Genomic DNA, 23631 nt, shown 5'->3' with positions numbered 1-23631 from the left:
TTTTTACCCCAAATTTATGTCATACTTATTTACTCGCAGAAACTTACCTACATTTATTATAATGCGTTTTTATGATAGTTTATTGCATATTAATGACGTAGCTTGTGTAACGCCATGTCTCAGAATGCTATACCTGGCGCAGGTATTATTGTATCATGGCTCACTCTGATGTGAATATGTCGTTTCAGTGTCTTCAGCCGGCGAGTACGGGGTTAGCTTGGCGCCTCTGTCCCTGCGCTGTAGGCAGCAGCTCGCGCTGGCGTGCTCCGTGAGGCTCGAGCGCCTACGCCACTCCCCACGCGCGAGCCAGCCGTGTCCCGTGACGTCACACCGCGAGCCGAGCCCCGCCAGCAGTGTGCAGAACGTGACGTCACACCGCGAGCCGAGCCCCGCCAGCAGTGTGCAGGACGTGACGTCACAACGCGAGCCGAGCCCCGCCAGCAGTGTGCAGGACGTGACGTCACACCGCGAGCCGAGCCCCGCCAGCAGTGTGCAATACGTGCCCACTCACACACCCGCCGAGCAACAAGCCCAAACACACGATACTCGCCCTACACACACCCCACACAGCTCTAGTTTAATCACACATCAACAACACCATATCGCACCACAAACGAATAAGAAGACTTACTATTGCGACATGTGTAGTCAGCAGTTTACGTCTAAACTTACTTTAATCCGACATATCAGAACACATACACACCCGGAACATACATGCGGAGTTTGTAATAAAGCATTTCTAAATAGCGCATTACTGAATAAGCATTTAAGATTGCACTCAGCAGAGAGACCGTACGTGTGTGGAGAATGCAACAAGCGATTTGCAACAAAAAGCAGTTTGTATATGCATAGAAGAACCCACATTAGAGTCAAACCATTCAAATGTAAAGAATGCAACAAAGAATTTATACTAAAAAATTCTTTAGTTATCCATGAAAGAATCCATAGTGGAATGAAGCCATACAAATGTAAAGAATGTAACAAGCAATTTACAAGAAAATATAATTTAGAGACCCACAAAAGAGTTCATACTGGCGTGAAACCATACAAATGTAAAGAATGTAACAAGGAATTCCGCCAAAAACATTCTTTAGTTATCCATGAAAGAATCCATAGTGGAATGAAACCATACAAATGTAAAGAATGTAGCAATGAATTCGCACATAGAGATTCTTTAGTAATCCATGAAAGAATCCATAGTGGAATAAAACCGTACAAATGTAAAGAATGTAACAAGCAATTCACAGCTAAAAATAAATTAGTTAACCATGAACGAACTCACACCGGAGAAAAACCATACAAGTGTAAAGAATGTAACAAGCGATACAGAGTAAGAGCTTCTTTATTTTACCATGAAAAAACCCATAGTGGAATGAAACCATACAAATGTAAAGAATGTAACAAGCAATTCACAGTAAGAGGTTCTTTAGTTTCCCATGAAAAAACCCATAGTGAAGTGAAACCATATAAATGTATACAATGTGACAAGGAATTCACACTAAAACATCATTTAGTTGTCCATGAAAGAATCCATAGTGGAATTAAACCATACAAATGTAAAGAATGTAACACGGAATTTTCAACAAAAGGTAATTTAGAGACCCACAAAAGAGTCCATACTGGCGTGAAACCATACAAATGTAAAGAATGTGACAAGGAATTCAAAGGAAGCCATAGTTTAAAGTACCACGAAAGAGTCCATAGTGGCGTGAAACCATACAAATGTAAAGAATATAACAAAGAATTCTCACAAAAAAAATCTTTATTTATCCATGAAAGAATCCATAGTGGAATGAAACCATACAAATGTAAAGAATGTAACAAGCAATTCAAAAGAAGACATGGTTTAAAGAACCACATAAGAGTCCATAGTGGCGTGAAACCATATATATGTAAAGAATGTAACAAAAAATTTACGCAAAAACATTCTTTAATTATCCATGAAAGAATCCATAGTGGAGTGAAACCATACAAATGTAACAAATGTGACAAGGAATTCACACTAAAACATCATTTAGTTATCCATGAAAGAATTCATAGTGGTGTGAAACCATACAAATGTAAAGAATGTAACAAGCAATTTAGAAGAAAAGATCATTTAGAGATCCACAAAAGAGTCCATAGTGACGTGAAACCATACAAATGTAATGAACGTAAACAACAATTAAGTCAAGAATATAGTTTTGAGACACATAAAATGAGTCACATCGGAGAGAAGCCGTATAGATGTGAAGTATGTAACAACCAGTTTACATTAAAATGGCAATTAGAGAGACATAAAAAAATACACACCGATGAACAATCATACGAATGCGAAATATGTGAAACAATTTTTTTCGATGAAATAAATTTAAGGAAACATTTTGAAACACATATATCCAGGATACCATAACTTTGTTGTTTCGTAAAATGGTTTATAATAGCTCATACTGTTTTATTCGGGTCCAGTCAACATAATTTCACTCTACTGCTATTCACGTCACCATATTGCTGGGTTCATTTTCACAGACAAAATATCGTATAGTCGACCGAGAGAAACGATGCTAACGTCTATCTTTCAATTGCACATGTGAATACAGATGGCAAGCTACGGAAAGTTTCCAAAAAGTTCGAAAAGTTCTCGGAAATTTCACAGGAAACAAAAAACTTTACATTTGGTCTTTGAAATACAATTTTAATTGAAGTGCAGTGTCATCAAATATACAGAGATGACACTTCCTACACAACCGAAGTTTGACAGCGATTCAAGGACGAATCATTCTATCCTTTTCTAAGTAGTCGCACTATCCCTTTCGGCTATTTAGGGTTGTCAAAATTCAAGTCTATCTTATCTGTGGTCGTGCACGCAAAGGGACGTCAAGTTTTGCCAACTCTAATAATTGCTCGGAGGAATGCTGAGCCGAATGGAGCCGAGTTTGCCCGAACGGAGTTAGTGTCTCCCCACTGCTAAGGGTATCGAAATATTTTTTGGTGGGCATTATATTATTAACCCCGTTTATATCAATATTAAGTATTACTGAGAAGAAGCTTTATTCATATTGGTATTACTGAGAATTAGATATGAGCGCCGATAGGCATTTAGCCGGCGGCGGCGCGCCGGTCAAAATCGGTCGGCGGCGGCGGCGAATCGGCGGCGTGGCCTTGAAACACATTTGATTAATGAAAAAAGAAATCAAACCAAAATTTTACCGAAAATACATGTTTTTTCTGTAAGAAAGTTATAAAATAAGTGCATTTTTCAATTTCAAGCAAAATTTATTGAATAAAGGTACGATTTTTAGGGTTCCGTACCCAAAGGGTAAAACGGGACCCTATTACTAAGACTCCGCTGTCCGTCCGTCCGTCCGTCTGTCACCAGGCTGTATCTCACGAACCGTGATAGCTAAACAGTTGAAATTTTCACAGATGATGTATTTCTGTTGCCGCTATAACAACAAATACTAAAAAGTACGGAACCCTCGGTGGGCGAGTCCGACTCACACATGTCCGGTTTTTTTAATATAGTATAAACGATAGCGCGCATCATCAGAGGCGGTCTTAATCTTGGCGAGGCCCTGGCCGGAAGATCTTTCCGTGGCCCTTATCTTTTGTACTACGTACATAAAAAGTAGCGGATTGACTGTATCATGGAAACGTCTGGTCGACAGTCCAAAGAGCCGAAGTGAGGAAAATCAAACTCCGTCATGAACCAATATCGACCCAACAAACCGATTAATGTCAAAAAGGCCGAGCTCCACCTAACACCGAAGACCTGATTCCGACGCCTTCCCATGAGAGGCTAGATGCTGAGTTGCAGGTATAGCTTACAGCTTAGAATCGAACGCCAAGTGTGAGCTTGGCTGAAGGCCGAATGCGCGGAGCGCCGACTACGGCGCGCTTCTTTGCGAGGCCGAAGGACAAGCTGCAAGAGAGCAAAGCTGGAATTGAACTATTGGTCCAGTGTAAGCAAGTCCGAAGGCCGATAAAGACCGAGGCCATAGTGTTAAAGACCTGGAGCTTTCCTGCAGGTGCATTTGTACGAGGCCAAAGGCTGTGCTGCAGTGGAGCTAAGATCGGAGAAGAACCAATGACCAAGCATTTTAAAAGCGAGGCCTAAAGTTAGGCTCCAAACAGGGTCGAAAACTTGGAGGTTCAGATAGCGGCTTACTTCTATGCGAGCGATGCGAGGCCAAAGATTGGGCTGCGAGGGAGCAACGCTTGAAATTTGAACCATTGTTCAATTGTTGTGCCAAGCTTGAATGAGACCCGATTCCGTTTCCGATGCCTTCCGTGCGAAGCCAACGGCCACCTTTGAACGTGAAAACACTTAATATCTGAAATTAACCCCCTTTTACACCTTTTTAAGACATTCAACCATGTTTGCAATGGTTAAATTAGCGGTGAATGACGGATGAGCTAGCCAGCTGGCAAAATTAGTCATTTCGTTGCCCTAACACTAGTAGCGCGGTTACCAAACAGAAAAGTTTGAATTTACCATCGATATTTTTTAATTATATGGACCTAAAATACCTTTTAATGTCTATAAGCTATTCAGACTGGCCCCGTTAAAGATCTAAACTAGATAAAATATATATTATCTGATTCTGAAAATAGTAGTATCTAACAAGGTCACGCCGATGCCACGCCGATAGCGCAGCGTCGGCGGCGGCGGCGCGAAAATTTTGTCGGCGGCGGCGGCGCGCCGGCGCGGCGCTCATATCTGTGAGAATACGCGACGCGGTGCAGTCTTATTTCTGATTCGATCTACTTTGTAAAAGAGATGTTGACTGTGTGTATGTGTGTACTGTGTGTTATCCCTACAAGGTAGAAGGGATCTCTTCCAGCTAACCTTTGAGGAAATGCGAAAGGATCATAAACTAACTGTATTGCAATAAAAAGATTGCATTTATACAAATGTCAATAAGGTGGTTGTACTAGTGCTCGACATGCTAATGTCCAATAGATGACCCCCTGCTGTCACCTATATTGACAATAACTTAAGTTTCAAGATGACATGTACTGGGACCGCGTCGAGCACCAGTACCACCACCTTAATTTTTATATGCACTATTAAGGTGAAGTAAATTTGTTTGCAATCAATTATTTGCTTTATTTTTTACCCAGACACCCATAACCCCCACCTATGGGGGGAGGGGTTGACGTCGACAAAACGCAAAAATTTGAACCATTCAGTGCTGATCCACAGGCAGTCCACAAGTTGGTTTGCCTGAGAGTGAGGTGACGGCCTTCCGGTCCACCTGGTCCAGAGTATCAACACGGCTACTTGTCTAGTGTGTGTGTCATAATGTCTGAAGTGTTGAATTGTACAAAATTACCATAATTTCAATATATCCACGTGGCTTGACTTGAATATCATAAGAACCAAGTATACCTGCTACACTTAACCCGCAGCACATATTAAATTATAGTAGGTAGTTACTACCGCACAGTAAGGACATATAGTAGTATACCCTATAATGGACACGGAACCAGTAATGGGACAAAAAAACACAATTCCTCTAAAATAAGTATATAAAAGTAGTTTATAAACACTGGATATATTTTTATCATAAATAAGAGTCCTAGAGCTGATTATGTTTGAATTTTTATTAAATTAGGTTATTTTTTAAGAAATGTGCGTCAACCCAAATGTTGTCGTGCCACTGAAAAAAAATATCACAAAAAATTCTTAACAACTTCGCTAAGAGAGGTGAGTTAATTTATTAAATTTTAATTAATTAATACTTGATGAAAACTAGAATGTGTTTTGTTAATTGCATTTACCATGAGATAAGGTATACAACACACTATGTTGTGACTCCACAGATGTAAAAAAATTGTGGTATTTGGCCCAATCCCATTATAGGAGCTGTAAAACTGCATACCTCCTATGATGGGACAATTGACATAATGATGCTTGCCATGCCATAATTTCATGTTTTAAACAATACAGAAGTAAAATGTAGTTACGAAATATGTCAACCAGGAGGTATTCTCGGACTTAGGATAAATTAATATCGTTTTTATACCAAAAATTTATTTTTTTGCCATAACTTATTCCCCATTTCAATATTTTATACTGATAGAGCAATGTCCATTATAGGGGGCCCATTACTGGATCCACGTCCATTACCGGGGGCCCATTACTGGAGCTTTGGTGTCCATGACAGGAGAAAAAAAACATAGTTTTAATTTGTTAATTATGTGGAAACTCATTGCAGTATCTTTGATACAACACGCCTAAAACATGAAAGGCGGATAGGACTTTCATCTTTTAACACGCTAAGCGGAGAGAGTTTACATGTACAAGGGAAATATCATAAATACTCCAAATTTCCTCTTAAATGTCCCATGACTGGTGCTGTTACTATACATACTTACAAAACCGAAGTTAGACAGCAATTTAAGCCATAATTAGAGATGCAACGGATACTGGATATTCGGCCAGACCATCGGCCGAATATTCGGTATCCGGCCGGCGAACTATACCTACATTTCAGTTTCTCAGGTGCGCATTGTGCAGTTTTTGACCTGTTTCATAGTAGACGTTCGCGCGGACTCATTTTTAGGTTCGAAATGAGTGCGCGTGCAAGTGATTGGAATGTTTAAATTGTTTTATCTACACCAAGGCCCCAACGCTGTCTGTTCTCTTTGACGGCGCAGCAACTAGTATCATTTCGCTCTCCTTGCTCTTTTAAAAATGCCGTTTGTCAAAAAAGGACAACCATACTGTTGACAAGATGGACTTCAAATCCAGGTGTCCCCTTTTTAGGCACAGAATAATTAATAGTACTACCGTACATAAAGGAAACTTCCTACAAAAACGAAGTTTGACAGCGGTTCAGGGTCGAATCATGCTGTCCCTTTCTAATATATGGCACTATCCCTTTCAGCTATTTAGGGTTGTCAAAAATCAAGAGATTATCTTATCTGTGGTCGTGCACGCAAAAGGAAGTCAAGTGGTGCCAACCCTAATAATTGCTCGGAGCAATGCTGAGCCGAGCGGAGCCGAGTTTGACCGAAGTCAGGAGTTTCGCACCCCTGTTTTAGGTAGACCCAGGTTGTGTATGTGTGCGTGAAAACGTATATGTGTGCTCTTTTAGGGATGTGAAAAGTCGATTTTAATCATGTTATATATCGATAAACGCTACACAGCTGAACGAAATAGCGATTAATTGAAGCTTCAATATCTTCGTTAAACATATACATAATTGAAATGCTAATGAATAATGAATATATTATAATATAATAAAATAATTCAATTATTGCGGAACACCTATTTTAGAAGGTATGTATGTATTTTAATTAAATATCTGAACTTTCCCTTGGTTCCCTGCTGGGGCGTGACTATAAAATTGTGATCTGATAACCACAATAAAGAATAAAAGCGTTTTTGTTCATTTTAGGTATCGTTAAACCTTTGAAGTAAAATTTAAATTGCAAGAAATGTCGATAGTTTATCGATATGACTTTATCGACATGGCTACAGCAAGGTGGGCCACATTGTTAATCGTACACTAAACAAAACTGGTCCCACTGACAGCTCGCTTGGAAGGTATCTCTGTATATTATTATATCTATGGGGACACCGTTTACCATGGTATAATAATATACTCCGCCTGGTACTCCATTCCCGTCTTTTCTAGGTCACCTAACTGACACGGGCCTACGTCATCATGCGACAGCGCTATATGATAATATGCGATAGCGCTATATACAGGGTGGAAAGGCACGACGATCCTTTCCGGAAATGGGAGATAGTTTAGCCTAAGCTCTATATTTTCTCCATAGAAACTATGTTAATATGGGCAACCGTTTCTAAATTATGACCTTTTAAACATCCACGCCAAAAACTACTTTGTTCTAACCCTAACAGGTGACAGGGTCAATGAACTTACTTGTAAACAATCAGTATTCGACAGGAAATTATGCTAATTTGTTGCCATCTAACCATTTTTAGGTCTGCTTACAGCACGGTAAGAATCATTGCAGGATTTTCGCTTTCTTAGTGGTTCCACTTGTTCAATACTTGAATGAAATAGTTATGTTATTCCTTAATATTAATAATACTAACCACAACATTGTTTACAACGACAGTTCAAATGGTGACATTGACAACCACTCAAAAGTACGCAATCGTCTTATAAATATCTCTGGTTTCCTTGACTGATAAAAAGGTTTTAGTTTCTTAACACGTTTCACAAAATTATTTTCGAATAATTGGAAACTATCTAAAATAATTAAAAATAACAAGTAGGTTGTGTTAGTTGCACCAAATGAACTTGCAAAAATTAAATACTAAGAATAAATCAAGAATAAATACTTCTTCAATACCAAACTAACAAACCTTCTTGCGTGGTAGGAAATAGACAAGACGTCTGATGTTTGAAATTAAATTTTCATTGAACTATACTTATTGAATGTCATATTCTTCAAATAAAAATGTTAGATGCTCGTGGCTATTTAAATTTTTGGGGCTGTGTAAAAGATATGGTGTACCAAACCAAACGGAATGTGAAACTGCGGACGAAATGAGACAAAGGCTAATTGGTGCTTTCTGCGGAGGATAAATGACGAAGAGCATACACTATATCGCATGTGCATCGACATACTCGGGTACGGGCTGCGGCGGCGTTGTAATACACGGAGGTACATTTGAACACCGTATGTGAAAAGAAGATAGTATTAAATATTGGAAAAAAGTAATTATCTAAGAAAGTAATAAAATTGTTTGTAATATTTTTGCATGCATTTGATTTATTTGACATTTATGCGTCATTCATACATCATTGCGATACTGTCAACGATCGGAAAAAAGTGTAAAGTCCCGAGCTTTCCCGACGGAGATCCTTAATCTAGCCGTCATGTGCACATGCTATAGGGTTATCACCACAGTTAAAAAGTAGTATTTTTGCAATTTTTATTTTTTACTCAATTAACGATTCTTACCATTACCAATAGTCTCTGTAACACTTAAACGACCTAATACTTCCGGGAAGGATCGTCGTGCCTTTCCACCCTGTATAGCGGCCATGTTGTTGTGACGTAGGCCCGTGTCACTCTGGGAATGGAAGACCATGTTTTATTAGACTATGCCGTTTACGAGTCATTTACAAAAAACTAAAAAGGGACTTTAAAATTGATTATCATTACTCGTAACTTACCCGCTGCTTTGTCTTTTTAAATATTGATCCTAGCGAAAAGTGTTCTACATGTTTCGTGTAGAATTTTTTTTGTTTATTATTTATGTTTAAGATTTTTTTTTGCTGTGAGTCATACTTTTCAAATTATTAACGAATAAATAAAAACAAGGAACCTTAGAATTTATTATAATCAACTTTCCCTCTTTATTATCTTTTTAAATATTGATCCCTGCGAAAAGTGTACTGAATCTTTTTGGTTCAACATTTTATGTAGATTATTATTGTTTAACAACATTTTTTGATATTGGCCACCGTTTAAGAGTTATTTACGAAAAACTAAAAAAGGGACCTTTCACGTCAAATATCTCATTTCCGGTCAAGATTCCGATCGAGCAACCGGCAAATTCGGATTCAGCGGGGTCTAATTAGGTTAAAAAACCCGGTTGCCAAAAAGTAATATGATTTGCCAATCGAAATCGATTTTATGAAAAATAAAACCAGTCTATATAAACGGGGTTAATAATATGGAAGGTATCTCTGTATATTAAGCCCCCTCCAGACTATGTGCGTGAATCGCGGCGCGACGTCGCGGAGCGAACATATAGCCCCCTCCAGACTATGCGCGTGAATCGCGGGCGAAGCCGCGAACACGAGTGTGGAGTCAATTTCGCAGGTCTCCGTTCAGGACTCCACACTCGCGTCCGCGGCTTTGCGCCGCGATTCGCGCACGAGCGTGGAGGAGGCTTATCGCGAAGTTGACGTATGACTCCACACTCGCACACTTCACGGCGATTTCGCAGTTTGGTTTAGGCCAAGCGCGCACCACGACTATTTGTCGCGCGATAATTTAGTCGCAGAAATGTAACGTATGTGTTTATATGGCAGTGCGCGCATATGCGACAAAAAAATCGCAGCGATTTTAAAATTGTGATTTGTCACATTTTTCCGCGACTGCTCGCGACGCGATTTTCGCAAAGTGAATTGCGGCATACGGAGTTGTATGGCCCCGCGCGCACTGCGATAATAAAATCGCACCCGGACCTCAGTCGGCATATCGCTCTCCAAGCGTCAACATGTCGGAACCTGCTGCTGAAGACGCTAGGGTGTACTGCCATCTCGCCGAAATATTTTTCGCCTAATTTCACTTCCCAACCAACTTATTGCAGTACTTTTAGTTGGCAAACCAATGCTTAGCATATTATTATTTAGCATAATTTTTATTTGAACACAATTTTATTTAGCAGATGTTCATTTTACCACGATTTGTTTAGAAAAATAGTTACTAAGCAAATGTTTTATTATACCTAACTATTTATTGTTAAATAACGTTTGCCCAAATTGAAATTTCGCATACTTTTTATTGGATCACAACTATATTTAGCATTTTTTTATGACCCGTAAAACGAAACTGCTCCCAGAGGTAGGTAGGTTATGGTTATTTTTTTTATGACCCTAAAACGAAATTACTCCCAGAGATTGGTAGGTTATGGTTATTTTTTTTTATGACCCGTAAAACGAAACTGCTCCCAGAGATAGGTAGGTTAGGGTTATTTTTTTTAATGACCCTAAATACGAAACTGCTCCCAGAGATTGGTCGGTTAGGGTTATTTTTTTTTGGTGACCCTAAAACGCATCTGCTCCCAGAGATAGGTAGGTTAGGGTTATTTTTTTTTGATGACCCTAAAAACGAATCTGCTCCCAGAGATAGGTAGGTTAGGGTTATTTTTTTTAATGACCCTAAATACGAAACTGCTCCCAGAGATTGGTCGGTTAGGGTTATTTTTTTTTGGTGACCCTAAAACGAATCTGCTCCCAGAGATAGGTAGGTTAGGGTTATTTTTTTTGATGACCCTAAAAACGAATCTGCTCCCAGAGATAGGTAGGTTAGGGTTATTTATTTTTATGACCCTAAAAACGAAACTGCTCCCAGGGATAGGTAGGTTATTCACAATATTAGGCGAAAAATAATTTATGCCTATCAATACATTCGACATAACAATAAAAGACATTTTGAAACATGACCAACTAAATATTTTGCCATACAATAATATTGTAAATAATCATTTGCGACATGTTATATATGCGAAACATTGGTCTGCCATCTGATAGTTTTGCCAAATGATACTATGGGAAAAATAGTTTGGGTAGTGATAATTTGCCATACAATTTTCGGCCACATATTAGTAAACCAGACGCTAGATGTTGACCATTTAATTATGAAAATAGAAGGAGATCACCTTTGTGGTATAAATACTCAAAGTCATACAGCGATCACATATTAAAGACAACGTTTCATGACAAACGACTGGTACGAATCCCATGTTGAGAATGAACAAATCGTCGACTTTTTTCGTCGACGTCGACATATGACTTTGAGTATTTATACCACAAAGGTGATTGTACACGACGCGCGTTTAGATTAATAAGATGTAATTAGATAATAAAATAATTAAGATATAATTTAGATAAGCCAAAGTTTGTGAATAATAAAATATCCTCCTATTGTGTTTCATTACGTAACTCTGCATAACGGGAGGGGCAAAGTGTGGGTCGCCGGCGGCGACACACACTTTGCGCCTTTCAAATAAGAATGTGATAATAGGCTAATTAGAAAAATAAGTTAGGTAGGATAGCATAAGAAATAAGACTTATAAGTTTAATATTTTAAATAAAGAAAGCATGAGGGCCGAGGAAAAGAGAGGTACCATATTAGACAGAGATAGGTAGATAGGAAGTCTGCGCGCATACGCCGATCTCTCACGATCCGCGCATGCGCGCCACGCGGGTAGCGGGGGACGAGGTACATAAAATAGACGGTAATAAAAGCAGGTACGTCGCCCCGCTCAGCGTCATTCCGCTAATTCCGCTTCCCGCGACCGAGTCGAGCACGCGCGTGACGCGCGTACATTGCTGTGCTCCTCATAGATACTAATACTATTGCGCCTGCGCGCGCTATTCCGTGTGCCCCCGCGCCGCCTCGCGGCGGCCGCGCCCCCCCTCGCGGCGGCCGCGCCCCCCCTCGAGCTTTGACGCGAGTTTGCCGGGCCCAGCTGGCCAGCGATTCCCTAGTACAATGCGAGCGTGTTTTCGTGTATGCGGCAATATTGTGACTGTGTATACTGCGGTATCGTGCCTGAGATAGTGACTCTATTAGTTAGGTTTTTTAGTATAAGTGTAAATTAAGTTTTTTAAGTGTATAGTGTCATTGAGTAGATTCAAAAATGGAGTTTGAATTGTCCAACGAACAAGTTAGAGAAATCGAGAGCATTGCCCTCAGAAAGGCAATGAACTACTTTTTGGAGCGCTGCCCGGGGACGGCGCAGGAGCTCCAGAATACCTACAAAGAAGCTCTAGACAGCCTTACGGCGTCGGGCGAGAGCGTGTTGGCGTCACAGTCGCTGCCGACTCAGCAGGATAATAAAGGTATGTCACCTGGCACTCACGACGAAATGTCTCAAAATAATGTTCATTCCGAGAGAGGATTTGTAGCAAACCTCTCCCCCCTGGGCCCTATCCCCGATGCAGGGGCGGCGGCACCCAGCTCGCAGGTAAGTCATTTTGACACCCAGCTGGCCCCAGGGCAATTCAGTCAATTATCCGATGTATCCCTGGCCCTCGGGCAGGGGCTGTCGTCCCCTACCACCAAAAATGCATGTAGTGAGGAATCAGCCAAAGACACTGACAGTGACCACACCCTTACAGGTGATAAGGAAAATGAAAATTACATGGACTGTGACATTTTAAGTGACAGTCATGACAGTACTGCTTCGACAGAACAACAAGACTTTAAGGTAGTTAAAAATAAAAAGAACAGGAGGAAGCGTACCCGTGGGTCCCCCCTTTCCCCGTCCCCCCCTCCCACTATGCCTACTCCCCAACCCATAGCGACAGGCAACCAATTTGAACCCCTCCCCTCAAATGTAGGGAAGATAGATAGTGACGTGATCCCCCCTGACCCCCCAATAAAGAGGCCAGACAGGAGGAACTCAATAGATAAGACAGTTAAAGTGAGACCTCCACCTATTCTTGTCCTGAGAGACAAGACTAGGTGGACCCCTCTCACCAAAATAGCCAAAGAGACACGGGTCGGTTATTTAAAGGCCCGTGTAATAAAGGGTGAAGCCGGTGGCATGGCCATATTCACCCAGACCATTGAACAGTTCCGGGCCTGGAAGGCCCTTATGGTTAAAGGTTATTACACCTTTCCTACTGACGATGAAAGAGGTATTAGAGCAGTCATAAAAGGTCTCCCTAAGGAGATTGATACTGATGATGTTATGGAGAGTATCAGGGAGCAGGGACTCCCCATACTCTCCTGCCATAGAATGTATAAGCCTTATACCAAGCCGCGCCAACCATATGACATGGTTGTCGTGACTATGGAATACTCCAAGTTAGGTGGCGAGATTTTTAATCTGGCCACAGTCTGCGGCATCAGCTGTATGGGCACACCAAGAAATATTGTAAATTGGACCCGGTGTGCGTGAAGTGCGCCGGCGATCACGAGTCTTCTAAATGTGAGAGGGACCCGGAAAAGGACGGGGACCCCAAGTGTGGACCCTGTGGGGGCAATCACACAGGAAACTATGGTGGGTGCCCTAAGGCGCCCAAATATAAATACTACCCAAATAAAAATCCCTCAAAAAATCTCTCAAACAATGTATGGAATAGGTCAGCCCCAAATGCCGCTGCACCACCATCAGTAGAGTCACTGTCCCCACCAGTCCCTTCTGTGGACAATTTTCCTTCTCTCGGGGTGCGGAAAGCAAAGGCACAAGTGGCCATGGCTAACCCGTCACCGCTGTCACCTCCCGAAAATCATCATCATCATACTGAACCCACACAGGCTGAGCCTGCGGCTGCTGTTGTAGCAGCAGCTGCAGCTCCAGCTCCTGTACAGTCTCACCCCCCTCATCCTCTTCTAAAAGAGTAAATAAGCCTAAAGGGCAATGGCCCGTAGGACAGCCTAAGGCTGTCCCCCCCCCATCGCAGGTCTCAAAGCCTTCACAGGCCCGGACCCTCCCTAAACTTAGCCCACAGCTGCAGAACAGCTGTGGGATCTCAGCAAACCCAGCCGACGACTTGCGCCTTGTCATGGACCTCGCCTGTATCTTTGATATAGACGAGGTCTGTGACATGGCTGCAAAGTTTAGAGCGGCGGGCTCACTCGGGGACCAGCTCTTGATTATGTCAGAGCACGCGAACCTCCTCCGTAATATCAGATCATACGCGCTTAACATTCGCAGCCAGAAATAAGCCGAGGTCTCTCAATTTGGCATTTTTTAATGCCAATGGACTTCGAAACCAGCGCGACGAAGTCTCCTGTTTCCTCAAGGACAACCTAGTGGATGTCCTTTTGGTACAGGAGACCCTCTTAAAACCTAACATCAGAAGCCCAAAAATAGCCAATTATAATCTACTTCGCAAAGACCGCACCACCCCGGGTGGAGGTACGGCCATTTACTATAAACGCTCCCTACATTGTAGCAACATAGATGTCCCCGACCTTGAGAACATGGAGGCGTCAGCTTGCCGGCTGGCGCTTACCAACCATCCCCCTATAACAATAGTTTCCATATATCAACCTCCAAACAAACCAATCCTTGCCAGTGACCTGGACGTGCTTTTGGGGTTGGACTCATCGGTAATATTGGCTGGTAACTTCAACTCCAAACACGTCCAGTGGAGCTGTAGACTATCCACACCCAATGGTCGCAGACTCCTCAGATACATCACAGAAAACAACATTAATATCATAGCCCCCATAGAACCTACACACTACCCCATTACCAACCTATCCTATAATCCTGATATTCTAGATATGGCTCTCCTTAAAGGAGTAACCCTCAGTTTTAATAGCATTACTGTCATCCAAGAACTTGACTCAGACCACCGACCTGTGCTGCTCAAATTGGGCCCACAGGTCGATGTACCACTCGAAACAAAGACCATCATCAACTGGGTCGAGTTGGGCAAACGCCTAGCCGCAGACGACCTGCAGCTCCTGGATAACCTCCCTAAAGTTGATACAAAGACAGAAACAGATGAAGCGATTTCTTTCCTCTCCACCGGCCTCCAAAGTGTGATAGCTGAGTGCTCCAGGGAGGTTCCAGCGGATGGTGATAACCGACGTTGGCGTCTCCCTGAGCACTTGAGAGAGCTGATGTGGAGGAAGAATAGAGCCTTAAAAGAATACAATAGGTATCGTTCCCCTGCTGCCAAGACAAACCTAAATAGACTACAGAAGCAAGTCAGGCTGAAGATTGCCGAGTTCAGAACTGACAGGTGAGGTCAATTTCTGAAGGGGATTGCGCCAGGTCACCAGGCTTACTGGAACCTGGCGCGATCCCTGCGGAAAGACACAGTAGTGTCAATGCCCCCGCTAGTTGTCCCTGGATCCGGCGCTCCGGCCTTTCTTGACTCTGAGAAAGCCGAGTGTCTGGCTAGCAGCCTGGAGGCGCAATGCTCCCCCAGTCTGCAGCCAACCGATCAAGCTCACATTGATTTCGTAGATAACGAAGTAGAAAAGTTTTCCAAACAGCCCATCTCGCATCCACCGGTTGACCAGGTGTCCGGAAGTGAAGTCAAGACTTTAATTAAAAAGCTTAAAAATCGCAAATCACCAGGAAAGGATACCATTCCTAACAGAGTATACAAACTATTACCTGACTCAATTATCACATTCTTAGCAATCATTTTTAACGCAGCGTTGTCAAACTGTCACTTTCCGGACGCGTGGAAAGCGGCAAATGTTATAGGTATCCATAAACCCGGTAAACCAGCAAATAACCCCACTAGTTACCGTCCTATTAGTCTATTGAGCACTATGGGCAAACTTTACGAGCGTATAGTGCTCAATAGACTCATTAAACACGTGAGTAAGGAAAACATTATCATAGATGAGCAGTTTGGCTTTCGAGCCAGACACTCTTGCCCTCAACAAATTCACAGGATCGTGGAGCACTCGCTGTACTGGCTCACGACATTCAGACACTCTATCCCAACTGCAGCAATATTCTATATTATAGACGTGGCGAAAGCGTTCGACAAGGTTTGGCACAACGGCTTGTTATACAAGCTGTACACTTCTGGAGTGCCAAACCAGATAGTCCATAACATCCGGGACTATCTTAATTGTCGGACCTTTCGCTACAGAGTCGAGGGCACACTTTCTAATGCCCATCCAGTCACAGCGGGTGTTCCACAAGGCTCTGTCCTTGCTCCCACCCTTTTCACTCTCTTCATAAACGATATCCCTAAGATCCCTGGTGCAAATTATGCCCTGTTTGCGGACGACACGGCTGTTTATGCCACGTCTCCGCACCCTTCTAGGTTGTCCAAGATCCTCCAGTCCGCCATCGATGCCCTCGGGGATTGGTGCCGACGCTGGAGGGTCGAGGTCAACCCGGAAAAGAGCCAGGGCATAATTTTCTCCAGGCGTGCAGACTATCGGGCGCTAACATCTGCCCATGGGAGTATCAAATTACATGACACCCCTATACCCTGGGTACCTGTAGCGAGGTACCTTGGGGTATACCTTGACAGGAGACTTAATTTTAGCCATCATATTAAGAAAGTCAAAAACAGAGCTGCTTTTTTCGCAAGTAGGATGAACGTCCTCATAGGGAAATACAGCACCATGTCAACGCAAAACAAACTGACATTATACAAGACGTGCATAAGGCCGGTGTTCGGCTATGCCTGCACTGCCTTCGCACACGCCTCGAACACAAACATTAAGTCATTACAGATCTTACAGAACAAACTGCTGCGGCGTGCCGTAGGGGCACCGTGGTACGTTAGCAATCTAGACTTACACAGAGACCTCAAAATGCCCACAGTGAGACGCTTCATGAAGCTTCTCTCAAAGAAGTTTCATGAAGACGTCGAAAACCACGCAAACCCTTTAATTAAAAAGTTTGGCAACTATATATTACCAAACCCTCATGCCAACAAGTTTAAGAGAAGACCTAGAAACGTCCTACTTGACAGCGATGACGACATAACAAAGGCCCAGGAGGTGGAGGTCCAAATCATTAATGAACTCCGGAATATAAAACGTGGTGTTGGAGTGGTGGGGGCTGGGGGGGGGGGGGCCTCTGCTGTTACGGCAGCGGAGGTAGTCCAACCTCTCCCTCTACCTCCCGACACCGCAGCCGTCATATCCCCACCTTCACCGCTTCCCTATCCATCAAATTCGTCCCCACCATTATTATTGTCGGGAGTGCCAGATGACAAAACCATACAACCGAGAATACTGTGTTGTTCAAAAACCCTACAACCGAGACTACTGTGTCGTTCTAAATTAGCGCGTCGCTCTCGCCGGCCGCCTTTACCTAAAATACTCAAAACTACTTCTGGAGCTGCTGCTGCCGTCTCCACTCAAGCAGATTCCCCTGCGCGGGAAGAGAGTGACCCGTTCGAGTTCTTCACCATCCGCGAACGGAGAATGGCGAAGAGCTCGAACTATATGTCACTATTAGTTTTAAGTTTTTTGTAAATTGCTGCGCCTTAAGGGCGTATGTACATTGTCCGATATTAAGCATAAGAGCCCTGTGCGGCTCGGCTTAAAAAGTCCTAAAAAAAAAACAACTAAAAGGAAAAGAAAAAACCTCTCCAACCTCGACCCTCCTGCATCTGAAGAAGCCAGCTGCGTTATTTTATTGCTCCATCCTCTGCCGCCTACGACAATTTCTACAGTCCACTCTCCCCCCCCCCTGCGCACCCCGCTGCGATGTATGAAGATAGGGCCTAACACTCACACGGATAATAAGTTAATTTCTACTTAACTAGAATGAGACTCTTCTATTTTAGTTTTTACGCTTATACCGGTAAAACTGTTTTAATATTTTTGATCACTTTTAGAGCTGTTTATTGAATCACTAACTGACATATAATTATTTATTACAGCACGCTACATTTATACTATACTATTTATACTGTTTTTCTTAGTATTGAATTCTAACAATATTTTGGTGGTAACTACTGGGAATAAAAATTTCCAGTAGTTACCACCAAGGCGAGTTGGTGGTAACTAGTGGGATTTTTTTTCCCAGTAGTTACCAGTGGTAAAAGGTGGGAAAAAAATTCCCAGTAGTTACCACTGGTAAGAACTTGGTAACTAGTGGGAATAACCCTCTTAAACTATGCTGGGGCCCTAGGGCACATAAGAATTTGGGGCTCTTTTGGAAAGTAAAGAAAGCTATCATTGTTCTACTATGATCTGTTTATTATATAATCAAATATACTGTTACTGTCTGTCCTTCGGGCCCCCCTGAAGCACGGGCCCCGTGTGCCCTTATGCTCTAGTTTCCTAGGATAGCGGTGCCGTCATATAGCGGCCGTCTCCATACAAATACTACGACATCCATATTTAGCCGTATTATTTAGTATGGATACGGCCGCTATATGACGGCACCGCTATCCTAGGAAAACCGATCTTTATGGTAAAGACGGTACTGCCTGTTACAAAGTGTACTCAACGCAACCACCCGGCCAAAAAACCGACAACTCACGTGTCGCAGGCGATCATTGGCGATGATAGACGATGACTGGAGGGCGGGGACTGCCGAGTATGCCCTCTACACTATCTTGCCCGCCAGTCCTCGTCTATCATCGTAGAAGCCATGACAGGAAGGTGAGGGCTATCCGGTTCATCTGGTCTTGAGTATCAACATGGCTACTTGTCTAGTATATCACTAGTGGCTCTGTGAGCTGTAGACCTCGCGAGCAGAGCTTGAAATAACATGGTGCTAAGAGCTTTAAATACACCGTGTTTTTTTTGATTTCCGTTAATTTCAAGGGTGCATTCCTGAGATTAAATCAAGTAACTTTCTCAAAGACACCGATGTTCTAATTAAGTCCATTTCGGAGATAATCCATAATTTATTTTTTTACTATAAGGCCTCTACAAGCGTGTACACTTGCCTTAGGGCCGGCTTACATATTGATTAGTGTTTAGAATGAGTTCATACATTTGCTACTAAACTTAAGTACAATCTCGGTCGATTGATGTACGAAATGACATTGATATGTCACAGATTTCAATTGTTTGGTTGAGTTAAATGTAATGCCCGTGTTACAACAACGCTATATGCTACATTTAATTACTTTTTAAACAAAAAAAAAACAAAAAAGAAAACAAAAAAAAATTTTTTTTTTGAAAATTAACTATGCCATTTAGTTCTTATAAACGTACTTAACTATACCCCGAAGTTAACGGAATTCAATAAAAACACGGTGTATAGTAAATTAAAGAAAAACAATACGAAATTTATGTGTAAAAAAATACAAAAAGTTATAATATCCCAGCATACAATTACTGAGGATCGAACCCAGACCCTCTGTGCAAACAGAAAAAGCGAACGTTTACAAACTGAGCCAAATAGTTCTTAGATGGATTGACGAAATTTAGCTACTCCTTCTCAAATTAAAATTAGTTAAAATTAAATATCTAAATACCGCCTAAACCAGCGATAATTTTTTTCTGCATTTTTTGCTATTAACTCTGTAAACATGTCTCAAAAAGAAAAAAGTCTTATGATATCGATACGACTATTTGTTTAGGCGCCAGGTATCACGACTCCGCCATTTTTAAAAATTTCCAAAAACCGGATTGACAAAAAAATTTTATTTAGTCATAAAATTCGGTCACACAATTTCACGAGTATCGGTTAAGAATTGCGACCTGTAGAGGAGAACATCCGGACATACGAAAGCAAAATGCCCGAGTCAAAACGTAGACCTTCGCTTCGCTTCGGTCAATAATGTCTCTAGTGTTAAGAGCCCATCAACGTGCACACTAACGCCACTGTAAATACTCGTATTATTTAAATTTAACGATAGGTTAAAAAGGGTGCCGCTACGTACTGTAGGTATTTTGTATTTTTTAAGTACCTTTTGAATACATCATACTAGTTTTTATGTTGCTGGATTCGTCAATCTATGCGTTCAAAGTTAAAACAGCCGTTTTTGTTTTGAGTTCATAGATCGACGAATACAGCAACATAAAAACTAGTTTGATGTATTCAAAAGGCACTTAAATATAAAATACAGTACGTAGCGGCCCCCTTTTCTAAATATCTTTCGTTAAATTTAAATAATCACGATTATTCAGCAGAGGCGCTAGTGTGCACGTTGATGGGCTCTTAAATTGTACAATATTAGTTACCATCCCTAGTAGCATTTTCGTTGGGGCCCACGGTGCCAACGGTAGGGAAAACGTTGGGATGAGGTTCGTTCCGTAGCCAACATTAAAATTTGTATTGGCCCACCATCGCATTTACCAACATTCGCTGTGGCACAGATGCCCAACAATGGGCCTTTGTGTATTTTGGTACCGTTGGCTAAACAACGATAATATTCGTTGGCCCAATGGTGACAAATACCCCATTTACCAACATTGGCTGTGGCACGGATGCCCAACAATGGGCCTTTGTGTATTTTGGTAACGTTGGCTAATCAACGATATCATCCGATGGCCCAATGATGACAAATATCGAATTTACCAACATTGGCTGTGGCACTGATGCCCAACAACGGGCCTTTGTGTATTTAGGTAACGTTGGCTAAACAACGATAATATTCGTTGGCCCAATGGTGACAAATACCGCATTTACCAACATTGGCTGTGGCACGGATGCCCAACAATGGGCCTTTGTGTATTTTGGTAACGTTGGCTAATCAACGATATCATCCGATGGCCCAATGATGACAAATATCGAATTTACCAACATTGGCTGTGGCACTGATGCCCAACAACGGGCCTTTGTGTATTTTGGTACCGTTGGCTAAACAACGATAATATTCGTTGGCCCAATGGTGACAAATACCGCATTTACCAACATTGGCTGTGGCACGTATGCCCAACAATGGGCCTTTGTGTATTTTGGTAACGTTGGCTAATCAACGACATCATCCGATGGCCCAATGATGACAAATATCGAATTTACCAACATTGGCTGTGGCACTGATGCCCAACAACGGGCCTTTGTGTATTTTGGTAACGTTGGCTAATCAACGATATCATCCGATGGCCCAATGATGACAAATATCGAATTTACCAACATTGGCTGTGGCACTGATGCCCAACAACGGGCCTTTGTGTATTTTGGTAACGTTGGCTAAACAACGATAATATTAGTTGGCCCAATGATGACATATATCGCATTTACCAACATTGGCAGTGGCAGTGATGCCCAACAATGGGCCTTTGTGTATTTTGCTACCGTGCGCTAAACAACGATAACATTCGTTGGCCCAATGGTGACAAATACCGCATTTACCAACATTGGCTGTGGCACGGATGCCCAACAATGGGCCTTTGTGTATATTGGTAACGTTGGCTAATCAACGATATCATCCGATGGCCCAATGATGACAAATATCGCATTTACCAACATTGGCTGTGGCACTGATGCCCAACAACGGGCCTTTGTGTATTTTGGTAACGTTGGCTAAACAACGATAATATTAGTTGGCCCAATGATGACATATATCGCATTTACCAACATTGGCTGTGGCACTGATGCCCAACAATGGGCCTTTGTGTATTTTGGTAACGTTGGCTAATCAACGATAATATTCGTTGGCCCAATGGTGACAAATATCGCATTTACCAACATTGGCTGTAGCATTGATGCCCAACAATGGGCCTTTGTGTATTTTGGTAACGTTGGCTAATCAACGATATCATCCGATGGTCCACTGATGACAAATATCGCATTTACCAACATTGGCTGTGGCACTGATGCCCAACAATGGGCCTTTGTTTACTTTGGTAACGTTGGCTAATCAACGATATCATCCGATGGCCCAATGACGACAAATGTCGCATTTACCAACATTGGCTGTGGAACTTTGCTTGTGGCGTCACTAGATGTCGTTACTGTCTCCAAACATCGAAGTTATAGTTATTTTCTCGATTATTCCGGATATAATCATAATATTTTTTAAAAGTAACTTATAAATGTAATAGCTATAACTATAAAATTTATACATTAATTTTAAAAATTGCATTTTACCAACATTTTCTCAATTTAAATCTCAATAAACATAAATCTCGCTTACGAAGTTTTGAAGTGCGGTTAGTATATATACAAATTAGAGTGTATAGTAAGTGTACTTGCTTCGGCAGTACATATACTAAAATTGGAACGATACAGAGAAGATTAACAACAACTGCTGCCTAGGACCTTCATGTGCGTATACAACCAATGCCTACCGTAGTGTAATTGTAATATTTATCACCAAAGGCCCAACGTCGTATTACACAACCACTTACCTAACGTAGGGTAACTGTAGGACTCGTAAACAAATGCCCATTACATAATTAGACTGTAGGCCCTCTATAAATTACACAACTATTTACCTATGGTAGTATTGTAAGAATCCTACACAAGGCCCAACGTTAAAGTTACAATGTTGGCCCTTTGTGGGACAAGCTGTGTTGGGCCTCCAACCTGGTGCACGACTACCTACCGACCTACCTGACTTGCCGTTGGGTAATTGTTGAATTTGCAAACAGAAGCACAACGAAAAAATTGCCCTTTTTTATTTTTTTGCAGTTGGCCCTACAGCAAGCCATACGGCCAAATGTAACAATTAACCAACCATCAAACAAATGTGTATAGGCCCAACCACGGCCCAACCAAAACCACAACCGTTGAATAATTGTATGATTTATTTAAATAGGCCCAACGAAAAAATTACTCTAATGGCCCTCTGTTGGGAATCTTCAGGAGGGCCTTTGTCGAGGGCCCTCCAGCAAATCGTACGGCCAAATGTAACAATTAACCAACCATCAAACAAATGTGTATAGGCCCAACCACGGCCCAACCAAAACCACCACCGTTGAATAATTGTATGATTTATTTAAATAGGCCCAACGAAACAATTACTCTTATGGCCCTCTGTTGGGAATCTTTGGGAGGGCCTTTGTCGAGGGCCCTCCAGCAAATCGTACGGCCAAATATAACGGTTGCCCAACTAATACGTAAACAAAGGCCCAACCAAATCCCTACAAGAAAATGCTATTAGGGATAGTTTCAATATGACGAAAATATCAACGTGGCTAGCTTGACTTGAATATCGTAAGATCTAAGTCACACTTATCCCGCAGCCAATAAGGGTTAGTTCCCGTATTGACCTTATGTCATACGATAAATTTAATATTATTCAGAGCCTACTGTGTCCCACTGCTGGGCAAAGGCCTCCCCCCTCTTTTTCCACTCTACTCTGTTTATGCTATATCTGACCAGCCTCTCAAAAAGGAGTCGCAAGTTATCCCGCCATCGCCGACGAGGTCTGCCGGATCCCCGGGGGCTGCCACTCCGTCCGGCAGACATGACCAGCCCAGTCCCCTTTCAACTTAGCCGATTTTCGAGCTACGTCTATCATTCGAGTCTTAGAGCGCAGCGTGGTGTTTCGGACTCGAATATGCTGCGCTCCATGGCTATCTGGCAAACCCCGAGTTTGGACTTCTGAGCCTCCGTCAAACTTATTGTATTAC

At 42.1% G+C, this 23631-nt stretch overlaps 1 protein-coding gene across 1 annotated transcript; it reads left to right on the top strand.

The window, feature by feature from the left end:
* The first annotated feature begins 114 nt into the window (after positions 1-114).
* Positions 115-3047, top strand: LOC134803072 (zinc finger protein 260-like). Its single transcript, XM_063775778.1, has 2 exons — positions 115-142; positions 189-3047. The coding sequence occupies exons 1-2, from the start codon at positions 115-117 to the stop codon at positions 2390-2392; spliced, it is 2232 nt and encodes a 743-aa protein (XP_063631848.1). The 3' UTR covers positions 2393-3047.
* The last annotated feature ends 20584 nt before the right edge of the window (positions 3048-23631 follow it).

Source organism: Cydia splendana, chromosome 26, assembly GCF_910591565.1.
Source record: "Cydia splendana chromosome 26, ilCydSple1.2, whole genome shotgun sequence".
Classification (NCBI taxonomy): domain Eukaryota; kingdom Metazoa; phylum Arthropoda; class Insecta; order Lepidoptera; family Tortricidae; genus Cydia; species Cydia splendana.
The sequence above is the reverse complement of the archived record's forward strand: the minus strand, read 5'-3'. Positions and strand labels throughout refer to the sequence as shown.